The 17,420-nt window shown below is 50.0% G+C and overlaps 1 protein-coding gene across 1 annotated transcript in view; it reads right to left on the bottom strand.

Annotated features, from left to right (window-relative positions):
• Positions 1 to 7,357, bottom strand: part of ZNF8 (zinc finger protein 8) — a 12,511-nt gene extending 5,154 nt beyond the window's left edge. Inside the window, exons 1-4 of the mRNA XM_015589775.2 lie at positions 7,160 to 7,357; positions 2,827 to 2,953; positions 2,434 to 2,529; positions 3 to 1,022 (exon numbers count right to left, since the gene is read on the bottom strand). Coding sequence (XP_015445261.1) covers positions 3 to 1,022; positions 2,434 to 2,529; positions 2,827 to 2,953; positions 7,160 to 7,225 — 1,309 coding nt within the window. The 5' untranslated portion in view covers positions 7,226 to 7,357. The remainder of the gene's footprint in view (positions 1 to 2; positions 1,023 to 2,433; positions 2,530 to 2,826; positions 2,954 to 7,159) is intronic.
• Positions 7,358 to 17,420: the final 10,063 nt, after the last annotated feature.

Below are 17,420 nucleotides of genomic sequence, written 5' to 3' on the forward strand. Positions count from 1 at the left end.
GCCGCGCCTGCTCAGCGCGGCCGTCTGCTCGAAGACCAGCCTCTGGCGGCACTCGTAGGCCTTCTCGCCGGCGTGCTTGCGCTGGTGCTGCGCCAGGGACGAGCTGTGGCGGAAGCCCTTGCCACAGTGGTTGCACTCGTAGGGCCGCTCCTCCGTGTGCGTCCGCAGGTGCAGGAACAGGCAGGTGGTCCGCGAGAAGGCCTTCCCGCACACGCTGCACGAGTACGGCTTCTCGCCGGTGTGCGTGCGCCGGTGCCGGCCCAGCGACGAGTTCTGGTTGAAGGCCCGCCCGCAGTCCTGGCACTCGTATGGCTTCTCGCCGGTGTGGATCCTGCGGTGCACCGTGAGGTGCGTGCTGTGGCAGAAGGACTTGCCGCACTCGGCGCACTTGTAGGGCTTGTCCCCCGTGTGGATCCGCTCGTGCTGCACCAGCGACGAGTTCTGGCTGAAGGCCTTCCCGCACTCCTTGCACATGTACGGCCTCTCGCCCGTGTGGATCCGCTTGTGCACCGTGAGGTGCGCGTTGTGGTTAAACGACTTGCCGCAGTCGGCGCACTTGTACGGCTTCTCCTGCACCGGGCCCCGGGCGGGCTCCGGAGGCGCAAGGGCCTGGCCCGAAGCCCGGCTGCAGTCGCCGCTGTCGCCCGCCTGCGGGCTCACCACGCTGGAGCTACCTTCCGAATCTGGAACCGGCGAGTCCTCGGTGCACGAATCGTCTCGTCTAACAACCTCCGGGAACGGACTGAGCTTTGAACTCAGGACACGGTTTGCCCCAAGCCTGAGACGTTCGTGGCTTCCGTCCTGAACTGGTGCTTCCTCCAGGCAAAATTCCAATGGCCTCGAGTTTTCCTGGTCCTCCTCGGGCGCCTTGACCTGGCCCCCACAGTCCCGGCCTTCCCCTGGTGTGGCGGGACGGGGGGCATCCCTGGGGAAACCTTCCCTCTCCGTGACTGGGGACGGCACCTGCTCAGGGAGGCCCTGTTCCATGGGTGCTGCTTGGCCTATGGGTCCAGTCTCCCAGCCTGAAAGAAAACCGAAGAGCTCTGAGGGGTGGGCACAAGAAATAGGGAGAACGGGACAGGACCCCGATACCTCGGGCCTGCACCCTAACTACCTGCCCAGCCACTAGGCAAATCCCCATTCGGCTTTTATGTCGACATCAAGTGCCTGTCTGCAAACACAACTTCACTCATTTGTTCTTTCAACAAAAATTTCCTGAGCACCTGCCATACGCTGGGTCTGGGACCATATCAGGGGCTGGCACACGAAGCCCCCAAGTCGCAGATGGTTTTTGTTTACAAAGGCCTATAGGGGAAAAAAAACTATGACAGAGACAAGCAGAATTCTAAAGTTGTCCCCCAGCTGTTTGGTCAGACACTCATCTAGATACTGAAGTGAAGGGCTTCTGCAGGGGACGTGAAGGTCACTCATCAGCTGATCCTAAACTCTAAAATAGGGAGCTGACGCTGGGTGACCCGGGTGGGCCTACGGCGGTCGCCTGAACATTTACAAGCAGAAGGAGGAAGTAGAGGCGAGGCTGGCTGTGCAGGGGGCATCAGCCAGGAGAGCAGGTGCCTCTCAAAGCCGAGAACAGCTCTTGGATGACAGTCTGCAAGGACATAGGCGCCTCAGTCCCTGGACGCACGGACTGAATTCTGTCAAGCTGACCAAGCCTGGACGCCAGGACGAGTCTTCCCAAGTGGCCCCATGAGCCCCGACCTCCAAGCCTGACAGACGGCTTGACTTTCACCTCACGAGACCCGGGCAGACAAGCCGGTCAGGTTGGACGGACAGAACTGGAAGATGACACACGTGCTCTGCTGACGCCGCCGCGCTCCTGGGAATTCGTCACGGCGGCGATGGAACACAAACACAGAGACCACGCGTGGCCCGCGAAGCCTAACGTTTACTGTCTGGCTCCAGATGCTGCAGACAAAGCGCTGCCCCTGACAGGTGACAGGCCCTACCCCCGGGAGCTGGGGGGGCAGACGCTGAACGAAGCGTAGAAGTAGCTGCTGAGCGGGCAGATGAGCGGCTCGGTTTAGAGACAGGCCGCATGCCCAGGCAGAGGGCCCGCCGGTCACGAGGCCGCCCAGGGGAGCACCCCCAGGGCGAATCCTCTGGGACGGGACTGCCCCGCCGGCAGGCACACACCCCTGCCCCCATCCTCGGCCCGGCACGCTCAAGTGAAGGTGCCTTCGTCTTCTCTGGGCCGTGACAACTTACCGCAAACCTAGCCCCGCTGGGACGGGACTCTGCGACCTCGAGTTGGCTTTCTCTGGACTTCGTCCCATCACCTCTCCCCTCTGCTGACTCTGCCCAGTGGTCAGGGGATCTGCAGGTGGTCCCCAGGACCCAGACACACTGCCCTTTCCGAGCAGCGCACCTGTACCCCCTCCCGGGCCGCTCCCAGGAGCGGTTCCCACTTCTCACCTGCACAGCTGCCCCGGGCGATCCCTCTCTCCGCCACCCACAGCTCAGCCCCTTGCTCCAGCTGGGAGATGACTTCGGGTTTGGGAAGCTCAGGTCCTGGAAATGGGAAAGACACAGGATGCGGCAGGCTGCTCCGCAGAGAACTGCCCAGGCCCCCGCCCTGATCCCCGACCGTCAGGACATGGGGACACCTCACAACAAGTGAAGGCTTTGAGATGGGACGGAGAGGGGCAGCCCCCACCCCCCGCCTGCATGTCCCACAGGGAAGGAGAACCCAAGGTTCCTGGTCCCCAGCCTGGGGGCCAGTCTTCATACCAGAGACCCCATAGCCGACAACCGTGAAGAGTGAGTCACTGCAGGAATCTGACTGTTGGCTTGGGAAGAGGGCCTTACCCACAGACAGCAGGTGCCCGAAGGTCTCCAGCATCACGTCCCGGTACAGCGTCCTCTGGGCGGGGCCCAGCTGCCCCCACTCCTCCTGGGTGAAGTCCACAGCCACGTCCCGGAAGGTCACCGGCTCCTGAAACATCACAGTGCCCAGTCAGCTGGACTGTCCCCATCAGCGCTCTCAGGAAGAGGAGGAGGAATGGGGAAAGAGAAGATAGGCAGGCCAGTGTCCCGAGAGTGCACGTTCTGGGGGACATGGGTCAGGTCTCGCTGGGCACCACTGGGCTGCTGCAGGACACATGAGAGCATCCAGCCAGGATCACAGCCAACCACAGCTGACCTACAGCTGATCTCGGACGAGGGTGCCGAAAGAGATCCTTCTCAACCGCTGACCTGCAGATCTGTGGGCCAAAGAAATGGTTCGCGCCTTGAGGCCTGAGGTTTGGAGACAGTTTACTACGCAGCTATAGCTGACTGATACGCTAACCTCACACTCGTCCTCCCGGAAAAGAGGGCAGACAGTGAACAGTCAGAAACGCACCTGCCTTCCGGGACCGGGTGCTCACGACAGACTGAAGCGGGCCGGTGTAAGAGCCAACTGAGGTATTAAATCTGTGAGAGGTGACACTGGAGGTGACAGGTAACATGTGCCCTATCTAAAGGAGCAGCTGGGACTCAACCCCATGCGATCAGAACTGCCAATCTTTGGTGAGAAGTTAAAAATTAGGTCAAGTTTTAAATTTTTATAAGCTGATATAATGCAATTCGTGTCCCACAAACGAAACTCTTTTGTGGACTGGGTATGGCCATGGTCAAAAGCTAAATATTTCTTGAACAGTCTTGACTCTGCCACTTCCTCTTCAAGAATCATAGAGCAGGTACCCACCTCTGCCCCCTTGCTTCCTTGTCTCCTTGGGGGCTGTGACAGGGATTGAGTGGCTGTAAAGCACGTCCTACAGGACACTGGATGGCCACATGCAAAAGAATAAAGTTGGTCTCCGACCTCACACCGCATATAAAAGTTGGTCTCCGACCTCACACCACATATCAAAGACATAAATGTAAGAGCTAAAAGTATTAAACTCCTTGAAGAAAACACAGGAATAAAATCTTCGTAATTTTGGATTTGGCAAAGGATTTTTAGATAAGATAGCAAAAGCACAAGCAACTAACTGACTAAATAACTAACTGAATAAACTGGACTTTATCGAATTAAAAACTGTTGTGCTCCAAAGGACCCTATCAAGAAAGCGGAAAGACACTCAGACACTCGCATAACGGAAGATACTAAATTGCAAATCGCCTATCTGATAAAAGACCTTTATCCAAAAGATACAAAGAACTCTTAGTCAATAATAAAAGCAACATAAATAAAACAGGCAAAGAATCTAAACAGATATTTCTTCAAAGAAGATATAAAACAAAATAAACAGAGAGCAAATAACCACAAGATTGGCCACCAGGGAAATGCAAACCACAATCACATACCAAATACCTCAATTTCAAAAGGATATTTTCTTCTAGAAAAACACAAGTAGATTTAAAAAAACACTAGGGGGGCACGTGGCTCTGACAGAACTTGTTCAGTAAACATGTAGAACCTTTTGGCTGAGAACAAAGGTTTCTGCTTCTGTCCGCATATCCTCAGCTCCCACTCAGAAAGTCCTCCGACCCTGAAACGTGCTCCCGTGCCACCTGCCTCCACCCACCATTACCCACCCTGCACAGGTTGCAGGGACAGCCCAGGCACTGGGTCCACTGACTACTGGTCTGTCTCCGCCACAAGGCCTCTCGGGGGCATCGCGTGGGTCCTTCTGTCTCCTCCTGGAATTCCAGCAGGAGCCCCCACTCCTTGCTGTCATGTGACTCTCCCTGCTGCTCCGCCTCAGTCCCCTGCAGCCCTCCTCTTGCTCTGCACTGTTGGGCCCTGGAGGGATGGGCTGTGTCACACCCACGCACTCTCTCAGAGTGGACCTGGCTACCCCGCATCAGCCAACATCCGGTCACTGACCCTCAACCCCCATGCCTCCCTTAGCTCTCAATATCTCTCCGGCTCCCTCCCCCGGGTCCCCTCTCACACTGGAGACTGGCTGGCCCCTTTCAACCTGGCTACGGCTGGCTGAGTATCTGGGTCCTAGTTCCAGGGTCCTGTGAGCATTACCAGAAATGGTAAAAGAGAGTTTGCGGATGTGATTAAGTGGAGGGCCTGAATGCAATCACAAATGTCCTTCTAAGGGAAAGGCAGGGGGGTGTCACAAGTCTCATGGGACAGATCACAATGTGACCACTAAAGTGAGATGCTATGCTGCTGGCTGTAAAGATGGACAAAGGGCCAGGAGCCAAGGAATGCCAGGTCTACAGCTGTAATAGCCGGAAAAGCCGAGCGAACGGATCCTCCCCTAGAGCCTCCACAGGAATGGCGGCTCTTCCACACCTTGATTTCAGACCAGGGAAACGGAGTCCAGACTTTTGGCCTCCAGACTAAACGTGTACTGTTCTAAGCTACCAAGTTCGTGGGATTGTTATGGCAACACAGGAAACGAATACACTGGACCTCAAAGCCCTCCACTCGTTCCTTGCCTCCTGTGGTGGCTGGCCTCCAAGATGGCTCCAAGGATCTCCAGCCCTTTTGGAGTCTCCTCCTATACTGAGCAGGTTTGACCCCATGTAACAGGATATTGTGGAAATGACAGAGTGTGAATTCTGACGCCAAGTCACAAAAAGCACTGTGTTTCCACCTGGCCCCCTCCTGGATCACTCGCTCAGTGAGAAGCTAGATGCCATGTTGTGAGGACAACCGAGAAGCTCCACAGGGGCCACGTGGGAAGAAACTGAGGCCTCCTGCCAACTGTCATGTGAGTGAGCCACCTTGGAAGTGGATCCTCCAGCCACAGCCAAGTCTCATGTGACAACGGTCTGGGTTGACTGTAACCTCATGAGCTCAGGCCAGAACCACCAGCTACGTTGTTCCAGGATTCCTATCATTAGAAACTATGAGATAAAATTTATTATTATTCTAGGCCACTACGTTTTGGGGTCATTTGTTACATAGCAACAGATAACTGACACACTTTCTTTAAGGCTCTCTTAATGCTGACAAAGACCTTCTCCTCGCCAAACTGGAATCTGGCTCCTCTGAACCCTCTTCTCATCTAGACCTTGACCTTTAGGGATCTGGGTCCATTTCTGCAACACCCAGTTTTACCAAAAATCCTGTCAAGTCCGTTTACCCAGGATCCCCACCCTCCACATGTAATCTCTCTCAATCTTTTTCAAGGCCTCATCCACACAATCGTCTAGGTCATATGTGATCACTTGGCCTGCTGCAGCAAGAATCCCCTCCACGACTGGCTAAAAAGTCTCCCTTTTCCTTGCTGTTTTCAGAATTGAGTCCAATTCTATACTGAAGTCTCCCCTCCTCCCACTGCAACCGTTCCCGAACAGAATCTGATTTTACTTGCTTTAACTACTGTTCAGCTCTGATTTTCTTTGACACTGCTCACTCCCTGCCCGGACATCCACAGCAAAAGCAAATTAAGGGGTGGTTCATTTCATGCAAATCTGCAACAACAGTCTGATTTCGCATGCTGAATCTGAAATAATGCCAACCCCTGTAAACAACAAAATGCAGAAAGCATATGAATTCAAAGATGCTTTAGTAATCGTGAATTACTTTTGGGTCTTGCTAATGTGGAGACAGCACTAAGAGAGAACACTGGCAGGGACCACTTTATCTAGAATTGCTGGAGCTTAGAATCAGGTGCCTTCCCCCATGGCCTTGAAAGCACTGACCGCCCTGCCCAGCGGTTACCCCGCGAGCTGAGTCGGGGATCCGGTGGTCGTTCCCGCCCCACTAACAGGGTGTGTGGTGACTTCTCCTTACCCCCCGTGGTTGTGCCCCGTCCCTAGGCCAGGGGCTTCGCTTTCGCTGACTCCGTGCCTTAAAGCATCTCTATTCGATAATACCTGCCACCTTGGCGCTCTATTAGCCATCATCGCGGTGGTCCGCCTTCCGAGCGGGGGTGAGGGGGGAAGGGAATCGGCGGAGAGCAGGGCCAGCCCTGTCCTCGGGAAGGACTCCCTAATCTTCATCCAAGAACAGGGAGGCCGGAGTACCAGTTGAGCATGCGCACTCGGGGACGCGATGGTCCGGGTTCGAAACCAGACGCTACCGCTTGCGGGCCGCGCACCCCGACCTCCGCTTCAATTTCCCTATGTGTAAAGGGGGATAACGCTCGTGCCCTGCTCACCACACGCTGCGAGAGTTAAAGCGTCAATATCTGCGGGAGACGCCTGGCCAGGGGACCGCTGCCATGGCTGTTATTGTTACTACCGTTACCTGAAGCCGTTCCGCCAGCGGCCCCGCAGCCATCGCCAATGCTGCAGCTTCCTCCTCGGGGTCCATCCTGGACCGACAGGTCAAGGACAGGCGCCCGAGGCGACCCTAAGCCCGAAAGCCACCCGGGCCACAGGGATCGCGCGACTCGCTGCCCGCCGGACAATGGCGGCCGCGCCGGCGACGCTGGGACTACAACTCCCAGAAGGTCATGCGGCTCGCGCAGCCGCGTCTGGCCAATGACAACTTCGTCAGTCGAGCCTTCGACCAACGGGAGCCTTGCGGCTTCGGGCCAATGAGAGCCTCCGCCCGCCGGGCTTTTGGCCAATGGGGTCGATCCTGAGCAGGCAAGGTCCACGGCGATTCCCGGCCGCGATTCTCGCGAGGCTGTGGGGTGGAAAGACAGCACCTAGGTTGGCGGATGGCACCTTGGGTGGCCCATGGCCAGCCTGCCGGTTCTGCAGCCCCCAACCCCAGTCTCCCTCAGTCCCCGCGCCGGGCGGACTGGCTGGTGTGACGTGGGGCTTGCTCGTCCTGGCCGGAAGTGCATAGAGCGAGGGCCGTGGCCTCCCCATTTTATCTGTGGTATCTACTGCCTTCCTTGTAAGTTGGACATGTTTCCACAAAAAGGGTAAAGAGGGGTCAAATACAAGGAGTCAAAAGGAAACAAGACTTCTCTGTGTGCCTGTGTCTCCACATTTCCTCTTCTTATAAGGAGCAGTCGTATTGGAGCACTGGCTCACCCCTGTGACCTCGTTTTAACTTAATTACCTCTATAGAGACCTTGTCTCCAAATAATGTCACATTCTGAGGTGTGCAGTTAGGATGTCAATATGTGAATTTCCAGGGTAAACAATTCAGCCCCTAATGTACAGTAACTTTATTTTTAGAAGTTAATAAGATATTAAAATTTTAAGCGTTTTAATTTCTAATATTGCAAATATTAGTAGAACCTACAAAAACCATGTGGGGTCCTATTATTTTTAAGAATGAAGATGGTTTACAGCTACCTTGAACAAGTCCGAACCAGTCTGATCTCGGAAGCTAAGCAGAGTCGGGCCTTGTTAGTACTTGGATGGGAGACCACCTAGGAAGACCAGGTGCTGTAGGCATAAAAAATAAAAATAAAAAATAAGGGATTGTAATCTGACAAGGTCCTTGCAATCTGTGAGGTCAACCAAAGGTTGCCGCGCCTAAAACAAAATAAAAATGAAATAAATAGACAACAATGAAGAAAAAGTGAAGATGGTCTAGAGACCGAAAAGCTTGAAACACTTGTTTGTGGATTGGTATTTTTATCTTTAAATTATTAAATTTGTTGAGTTAACATTGGTTCATAAAGTCATATAAATTTCAGCATTACAACTTTATAATACAACGTACGTATTGTCTATTGTTCCCACCACTCAAAGTATAGTCTCCTTCCATCATCTTGTATTTGACCCCATTTACCCTCTAAGTATAGGCTTTTCTTAAAAAGCAAGCTTTGATAACTTTGTATGTATTCCTGTATGTATGTTTTACTATGGAGGATTTTAATTATTTTACTCTAAAATTAAGATGATTACTTTTTTATTTTATTATTTTCATTAGATCAAATAGCTTTCAAACAATATTTTAAAATATCCGAATGGAACTCTTTCTTTCAATTAATCTAATTTTGTCACACTATTAGACAATATAGTGATGAGATATTAGTTTTTAAAATGGATGATCGGTCTTAGGGACATTTGAGAAGGTTATTTCTCTTTAAACAAGGCCAAAGAGTTCTAAGGCACAAATAGCATATTGAGTCTCTGTGAGATTCCCCTGAAGGACAGCTATTCCTCTTTTCCTGAGTAACCTCTGCCTTAAGCAGAGAAGTCAACATTTTTACTTTACAAAGCCATTTCACTTTGAAGCCATTTCACTAAGAAGCCAATATGAAAATTCATACGTTTAACACATAAACTCATATTTTTATGTTCAGTGTTTATAGACTTTATTGACTTCCTTTTATGATAGAAACTACAATCTGACTTACATCTCTCCTCTATTTGCTTCCAAATTCTGTCATATTACTGTTTGGAACTCTGATTTTGATTTCTCAAGTAACTTATTACATCTAGGAAGATAAACATCTGAGTCAAATTAATACTCTTTTCTAAAGTTGGGTTCACATTTGGACCACAACTGTCTTGTACAATGTTTATATTTCTAGAACTTGTTTACCCTGAGTATCTGATTATCTTTTCTCTTTTTTTAATTAGAAGAAATATTCTTTTTCTTTAAAAACCATATTCCTTCATACATCGTTGGTGAGATTACGCAATGGTACAGGCACTGAGAAAAACAGTTTGGAGATTCCTTAAAAAGTTAAAAATGGAACTACCTTTTAACCCAGCAATTGCACATCTGGGTATTTATTCAAAGAAAACTACGACAGTAATTTGGAAAGATTTATGTATGCCTGTGTTAGCTGCAGCACTATTCACAATAGTCAGGATGTGGAAACAACCTAATTGCCTGCCAACAGATGGCTGGATAAAGTTATGGTACATGTATACAACAGAATATTATTCAGTTATAAAAAATGAAATCTTACCATTTGCAATGACAGGGACGGCCATAGAGGATATTATGCTGAATGAAATAATTGCGTCAGAGAAAAACAAATACCATATGATCTCACTTATATGTGGAATCTAAAGAACAAAATGGACAAACAAAAAAACAGACTCATACATACAGAGAACAAACTGGCGATTGCCAGATGAGAGGGAGGTTGCGGTGGTGGTGGGGAAGTTGGGTAAAAAGGTGAAGAGATTAAGAACTACAAATTGGCAGTTACAAAATAGTCATGGGGATATAAAGTACAACATAAAGAATATAGTCAATAACATTGTAATAACTATGGAGGGTGTCAGGGGGAACTAGACTGATCGGGGGGATCACTTCGTAAATTATATAAATGTCTAACCATTGCGTTGTATACCTGAAACTAATATTTTAAATAAAACCTATATACTTTTGTTCAAAATTATTCTCTCCAGAAGTTTCTGCACTATCTTAATTGTGTTCTCAGTTTCTCATGCTGCATGGATCTTATTAATCCTGAATAGTAAGTAGTTGGGATGATCTGAAGATTTTTCTTTCAGCTCTGGGGAAATTTCCCTTCTCTCTCTTTTTTTTTTTTTGGTCACAATATTACTTTTAATCTAATAGTCTATTCTTCTCATAACTCTTTTTTAAACGAGTAGCCTGGATTTATTTTTCAATTACTTCTTGACTCAATCTCCATTTTAAATATGTTGTTCCCCTGAGAATATTTGCATTTTTGGTTGGTTTTTTTTTTGCTTCGTCTTTTTTCTTTCACGTTCGAGGTTTCACATCTTTCACTCCTTGGCTCCCATCTGTATTGAAGAGGCTACCATTTTTTTCTTTCACGTTCGAGGTTTCACATCTTTCGCTCCTTGGCTCCCATCTGTATTGAAGAGGCTACCAGAAAGTAGATGTGAGTCCCCATAGACGGTTGGGGCTGGTTTAGTGGAATGCTTTGCTTTAGGAGGAAAATGGCAAGAACAAGGTGTTAGGATAGATGTCCCTAAAACGAGAAGCTACAGCTGCTTGTTCTGGAGCATGCTTGTTCTGGAGGCACACCAATGTCCCTCATCCTCAGACTAATTTTTTCTTAGTACCTAACTCATTTTCTATTTTATTTTGTTTACTCACAGCCTGATTTAGTGCAAGACAAGAAAAAGAGGAGGAGGAAATTTAGTCTCATGAACTGCCCATCAATCAACCCTGCTTTCCTGCCCCACCTGTCAGCCTGCAACTCTGCCAGAGCACCATGGCCTCCACGGCTGCAGCCCTCTCTTCACATCCTGGCTTCAGCCTTTCGCATTCTCCATATCCAGGTGAGGCTCTCCCACCTGCTTTCACCTTGCTCAAATGTGCGGTAATGGCCTCTCCTGTTTTCTTCACCATTGCTGCCTTTTTCGCACGTGTCGCCGAGTTGACCTTAACCAGACATCTGTGCACATGTTGTTATGTGGTTGTAGTTTTGTGTATATATGACTATGGATTGATTTATTTCACCTGATAAATATCCATGTCACTAAACATACACACAGTTCTGAATACAGTCAACCCAACTGAACAACAAAGAGCATAACAAATTTCCTGAAATAGTCATTCACTCTACTTTTAATTCCAATGAAAACCATTTCAGAAGATATCCCACCTCAGTCCTCCTTCAATTTCTCCTTTACTGCTGGTTTACACTGAACGTGGCTGGCTTCATATTTCATCACTCCACACCGACTTCCTCATGCAATGGTTTCTTCTTAGATTACGTGTCCAAGGCTCTGTATAAAGAATACCTTCCAATCTCTCATCATTTCCAGGAACGTGCTACAACGATAACATCTGCTTAAGTTGGGGTGGTCGTTACAAATAAAATGATAATCAGTGGGCACAGCTCCATTCTGAATTTCCTAACTCCTGCGAAGAGCTCTGAAAAATTTCCATCAGTGGTCATGTTCGTATCTTCTCATGTAAATGCAGAAGTAAACACATTTTAACACACATACAAATAACTCGTGCTGGTTTTCAAAATGGCAGGCTCCTGACTTTGCTAAAGATTCTGACTTAGTAGACCAGGGTAAGCTTGATAATGTGCAGTTTCAATACACACTCCAAGCGATTCCGATGTATGTGGTCCTCTGATATCTAGAAAAGAAGTTCTGGCAGCCGGCTTCCCCATCTTAGTTATTCATAGGGTTTCTCGGGTCTGATAAAGGATTTGTTATAACTGAAATCTTTGCCACACTCTTACCTTTATCTGTCCCATATGAATTCTGTGATACACATTAAGGCCACTCTGCCAACTAAAAGTCTTTTCCCAATGATCACATTCATAGGGTTTCTCTCTCATGTGTGTTCTCATGTTAGCTAAGAGCAGACCAACCACTGAAGACTTTCCCAGGCAATACATTCATAAAGCTTTTCTCTAGTATGTGTCCTCTGATGTTCAGTAATGGGTGACTTCCAACTGAAGGTTTTAATAGAAATGTTACATGGTTCTCTACAGTGTGTTGTTCTCTGAGGCATAACAAGGAAATGTCTCCATTAGAGAGCTTTTCCACAAAGTCTGCTTTCAAAAGGTTTCATCTTGCCAATATGGGTTCACTGATGCACAAGTTGTGATCAACGCTGAAGACTTCCACAGTCATTATATTCATAGAGTTTCTCTCACGTGTGTATTCTCTTGTGTCTTATGTCTTATAAGAGCTGACCAATCACTGAAGGCTTTCACATTCTCAGTACATTCACAAGGTTCTTCTCCAGTAGGTGTTCTCTGATGTGCTACAAGGTGTGACATCTGATAGAAGGCTTTTGCACAAGTCACAGCGATAGGGCTTCTCTTCAGTGTGTTATCTCCTTTCCTAACATATGACTGATTATTAAAGGTTGCCCCACATTCATTACATTCATAGGGTTTCTCTCCAGTGTTTTTTTCCAGTGTTTTCTAAGAGATGACCGATTACTGAAAGCTTTGTTATGCTCAGTTACATTAAGAGGGCTTTTCTCCAACATGAAATGTGTGTTCTCTTGTGTTTTATGAGAGCTGACCAGTCACTGAAGACTTTTCACAGTGAACACATTCACAGGGTTTTTCTCCAGTATGGGTTCTCTAATGTGCAATAAGGTGTGACTTCTGACGGAAGGCTTTAACACACGTCTCACCGTTAGGGTTTCTCTCCAGTGTGTGTTCTCGTCGGTCTTCTAAGAGATGACCAGCTAATGAAGGCCTTCCCGCACTCAATACATTCGTAGGGCTTTTCTCCAGTATGTGTTCTCTGATGTGCAATAAGGTGTGACTTCTGACGAAAGGACTTAACACACGTGCCACAGTGATAGGGTTTCTCTCCAGTATGGTTCACGGAGGCACAAGCTGTGACTGTGACCACAATGATTTCCCACAGTTGTTACACTTACAGGGTTTCTCTGAAGTATGAATCCCGTTATGTGCAAGAAAGTGAGAACTAGGGCTGAAGAATTTTCCACGATGAGATCACTCACATTTCTCTCCAGTGTGAATTACCCGATGCCTAGTAAGCTGACTCTGCTGGACAAAGGTCTTTTTACAATGAATTCTTTCACAGGATTTCTCGCCAACGTGTATTCTCTCATGCTTTCTAAGAGCTGACTGATGACTGAAAACTTTCCCACAGTCAATATAGTCACAGGGCTTTTCTCCAGTTTGTTCTCTGGGGAGAACGAGAGACCTCTGTCTAAAAGCTTTTCCACAGCGACTGCTCTCATAAGGTTTCTGTCCAGCATGGGTTCTCTGATGCCCAATAAGCTGTGATTGCTGTCAAAACGATTTCCCACAATTGTTACATTCAAAGGGTTTCTCGCCAGTGTGAATTCTCTGAGGTGAAAGTGAAGGCTTCCAGTGATGGCTTTACCACACTGATTGGATTTCTATGGCTTCCCTCCAGAATGTGTTCTCTGGTGTACAAGCTCAGAACAATACCTGAAAGCTTTTCCACACAGATAACACCCGTACGGGTTCTTTCTGGTCTGAACTACAAGTCCCAGAGGGCCGCGCGCGAGAAGCGTGGTCTCGCGCGACTTCGGCCGTCTGTCGCGTAGCTGCGGCCGTTTTCCTGGCGCACTCGTGGAGGCTGGCGCTGTCCAAATCACAGCTTCCTCCCTTCTACAGCGGCTCCTGCCGTAGTCTAGACGGTCGCGTCCCTCCGGCCCAGCGCCTGACTGCGCCTCTCCCCTCGGATCCGGGTCCGCGGGCGGCCCCGCGTCTCCTCATCCCGCGACCGAGGCCGACGCCGCAGCCACGGACGTTGCGACCCACGTGGAGGGCAGGGTTTGCGTCTGAACTGTGCTGGGGCTCATCCTTGCCGGCTCCTGGACCTGCCGTGCGAGTGAACGAAGACCCCCTGGTAGGGGAGAAAGGTAGGACACGGGGACAGCCGCAAACGGGAGAGGCCGCAGCGGCGCGAGGGTGGAAGTCGGGAGGCCGGCGGACCCGACCTGGGTCGGCCTATGGGGCGCTCAGGGGAGCGCTTTGGCTTCCTCCAGGTGCTCCTAAGTAGTTAGTGACCACGTCCTGACTGACGTGGGTCAGAGGCATGTCGCATGTGGTCAGTGTCACTGCGCCGTGGGTCTCGGAGCCTGAGACGCATCACACCTGCCGACCCGCCCTGACTCTACCAGCTGAGAGACCGCAGGAAGCCTGCCCAGGGTGGCCTTTGGGTGGGGACCGCTGCCGCTAGGCTCGAAGCTCAGGCGTCCTAAGCTCCGGGATTGTGCTTCTGTGTCTGGGGTGCTCCTGTAACCAGCATTCTTTGCCTTGACCCTCCCTCCTGGGGCTGATCTCTTTGGTGGTTTGCCCAACAGCCGTCACCTCCTTACTACTTGTTACCTGCTAACATGACCCTGCCATTTGTAGATTCCTCCCGGAAGTCTGGACTCTAACTTCCAAGCGGGGCGTCCTGATGGTCTCATGCCTTTTCCTGTTTGGTTGAATTAGGCAAGGGTCTTCTGAGCAAGGGGAAATATCAGGTGTGTTGGGGGCTTCTGGGGAAGTTTCCCTCTCTAAAAAATGGACAGAAGACACTAGCGTGTCCTCTTAGGAAAGGGAATCTGCCGGAGAGTGCGGTGCAGCCGGGGCAAAGGGCTTGGACCTGGGGGCACCCAACCTGATGTGGTGGGACAGCTCCTGATGTCCCCCCCACACCCCGGGAAAGGTTGAGGAGTGCCTGGGAGCAGGGAGATGTGGTCTCCAGGGCTCCTGAGCAGGGGAGGGAGTCTTGGCCTGGTTACCACTTCTTCAGGGGAGGTCTCAGGTTGAGCTGGGGAACCTCAGGTGGTGAGGAGGCGGGTATTAAGCTGATCCTGGGGGATGCTGGCAAGACTAGGGGGAGTGGTCCTTGAGCTAATCTGGGGATCCTGGATGGGGGGCATCTGGGCTGAACTAGAGGATCAGAGCACATTGTGGGTTTGCGGGTCCTGGGACAGGTTTCCCCAGCTTTCTGACCCCATCCCCAGTTCAGTCCCACAGCCTGGGAGTGCAGGCCCACCTGTCCATCCAGCCGTAGGTGAGTGGCCTCAGTCAACCTTCTCTGTTGAAGGGCTCCCCACTGTGGAGAAAGGGACCCCAAGACTCACGTTGTGCTGGAGGTCCTAGGTGGCCACTGCCCCACCCAGCGTCACTCACTCACCTTCCTGGCCTGGCACAGGCCAGGGGTGTTTGCTGGAGTTTTGTTTAATTCAGCCATTGGACTTGGCGGGGAGCATTAGAGGGGCTAGACTTAGGGCCCCAAGCAGGAACTGTTGGAACTCATCAGGGACCATGCACCCACGAGCATGCCTGGCAGGGGAACAGCAAAGGAGCCATATAGGGACTGCGAGCGAAGTTTTCCCAGACTGGTCATCTGCTCCCATCATTGTGACTTTGCCATGTTCAGTACCCTTAGTCTTATTTGGTTAATAATCTTTAAATTCACTCATTTGCTACAACTTGATACTATGTTTAAAGGGGTCTTTTAGTTATTCGCTTGTCAAAATAAATGTGTTAAATAAACGTGGTTGAAACAAAACAATACTGCTTGGATTTTAGCCAGACGTTGTGGCCTCTGAAAGCCTGTTCTTTTTTGCTAAAAAGTTTATTAGCAAAATGTGAGAGAGGTTTAAAAACGAGCTAGCACCAAACCAAGATTTTCTCCTTTATATCACAGGAATCTCTGATGGAAAACCGAAACGGGAAACTTTCTTGCTTTGAGGGTTGGTGATATTTGGAGATGTACAGATGACTTAGTTGTTCATCTACACTGTTCCTGGGGTGATTCTAGAGTTAAAACCAGGGGATGATCCTGTCATTGACCCTTTGTGGTGGGGACATCATGGAATACCGGGGCTTAGGGATGGTCGTGAGATGCTTGTGGCGGGGAGATCAGTTTGGTAACGGACTCATGCAGCAAACACTTCTTGTGGGAAGAGTAGGAAAGAGCCAAGCCTAGTCCCCGCACGCACGGGGCTCATGTTCCTGCCAGGGCTACAGCGAACTGCAGTTCATCAGTAATGTCAGGGCGATGAGAGCTGTGAGAGGCTAAGTCAGGGTGAGGAAATTAGGGCATGAACGTGGCATTCCAGAGCGAGTGTTCCAGCGAGCAAGATAGAGCCACATCACTATGACCTCATGTCATGGAAGTCACATGGCATGATGCTATTGGTCGAAACAGTCACAAGCCATCCAAGTTCTAGGAAGGGAAGACTGGCCAAGAATTTGTGGTCATGTTTGATACTGCCACAAACAGGAAAGCAGCTCACCTCCTCCAGTGACCACCTGGCAGCAAATCAGTGTGTGACATTTTGGGACGAAGTGACCTTGTTTGAGGACATGGCTGTGAACTTTGGCAGCCAGTACGAGGCACCACAGTGAAGCCACACCCCAAGAAAATGGACATCTCTACATCGTCAGGACTCGGAGGAGCTGCTGACGTCCTCCGTGGAGAGCTGCTCCCTGTCCCTGAGGAAGGCCTCTGTCTCGTGTAGTTGCAGGGCAGTGGCAACCCCAGATGTTCTCAGAGCTCGAAGTCAGAGCTCGAAGGAGTCATGACTGCCATTCTCAGGTTGTGGAAATGATGACATGTGACACAGCAGCCACGAGCCCTGTGCCTTAAGAGGCCGCGCAGAGCAGCACTCAACCAACATGTGCTGAATATAAGGACTTCTGATCCAGAGGACATGTTAGGCAGAACTCGAGAACAAAAGGAGTCGGGAAGCGAGGGCTGGAATGGGTTGCGGGCTACAGGCTGTGTGAGCAGGACAAAGAACTCACCTGTCATCCCATGTGAAACAGCATCAAATACGTGCTCTAGTACTGCCAGTGTTTTGTTGCTTAACTTGGTGATGGGCATCCAGCCATGGTCGGGCCCTCCCTCGAAGGAGTCCCTGAGCGGAAGTGGAAATAGGAAGCAAATGGACATGCCCCAGCTCCCAGGCTTGCTGGGGTTTCCGGCCCTCTAGGCCTCCAGTGGTGCCTCAAGGTTCCTGCCCCCTGTCCCCAGATGTATCCTGATGACACCATAAGGAATAGAAGGACGCGCTCATCCTGACTCACTTGGAATCTTGGGCCGGAGGGGCTGTGGCCTTGGACAGAATCTGCTAGAACTAGTCTATCTCCACCCCTTTGACGTTGCTGATTTTAGATATCAAAACATTTAAGAAAACATACCTGTTGGGTAGGAAAATACTCAGG

This window comes from Pteropus alecto, unplaced genomic scaffold (assembly GCF_000325575.1).
Source record: "Pteropus alecto unplaced genomic scaffold, ASM32557v1 scaffold380, whole genome shotgun sequence".
Taxonomy (NCBI): domain Eukaryota; kingdom Metazoa; phylum Chordata; class Mammalia; order Chiroptera; family Pteropodidae; genus Pteropus; species Pteropus alecto.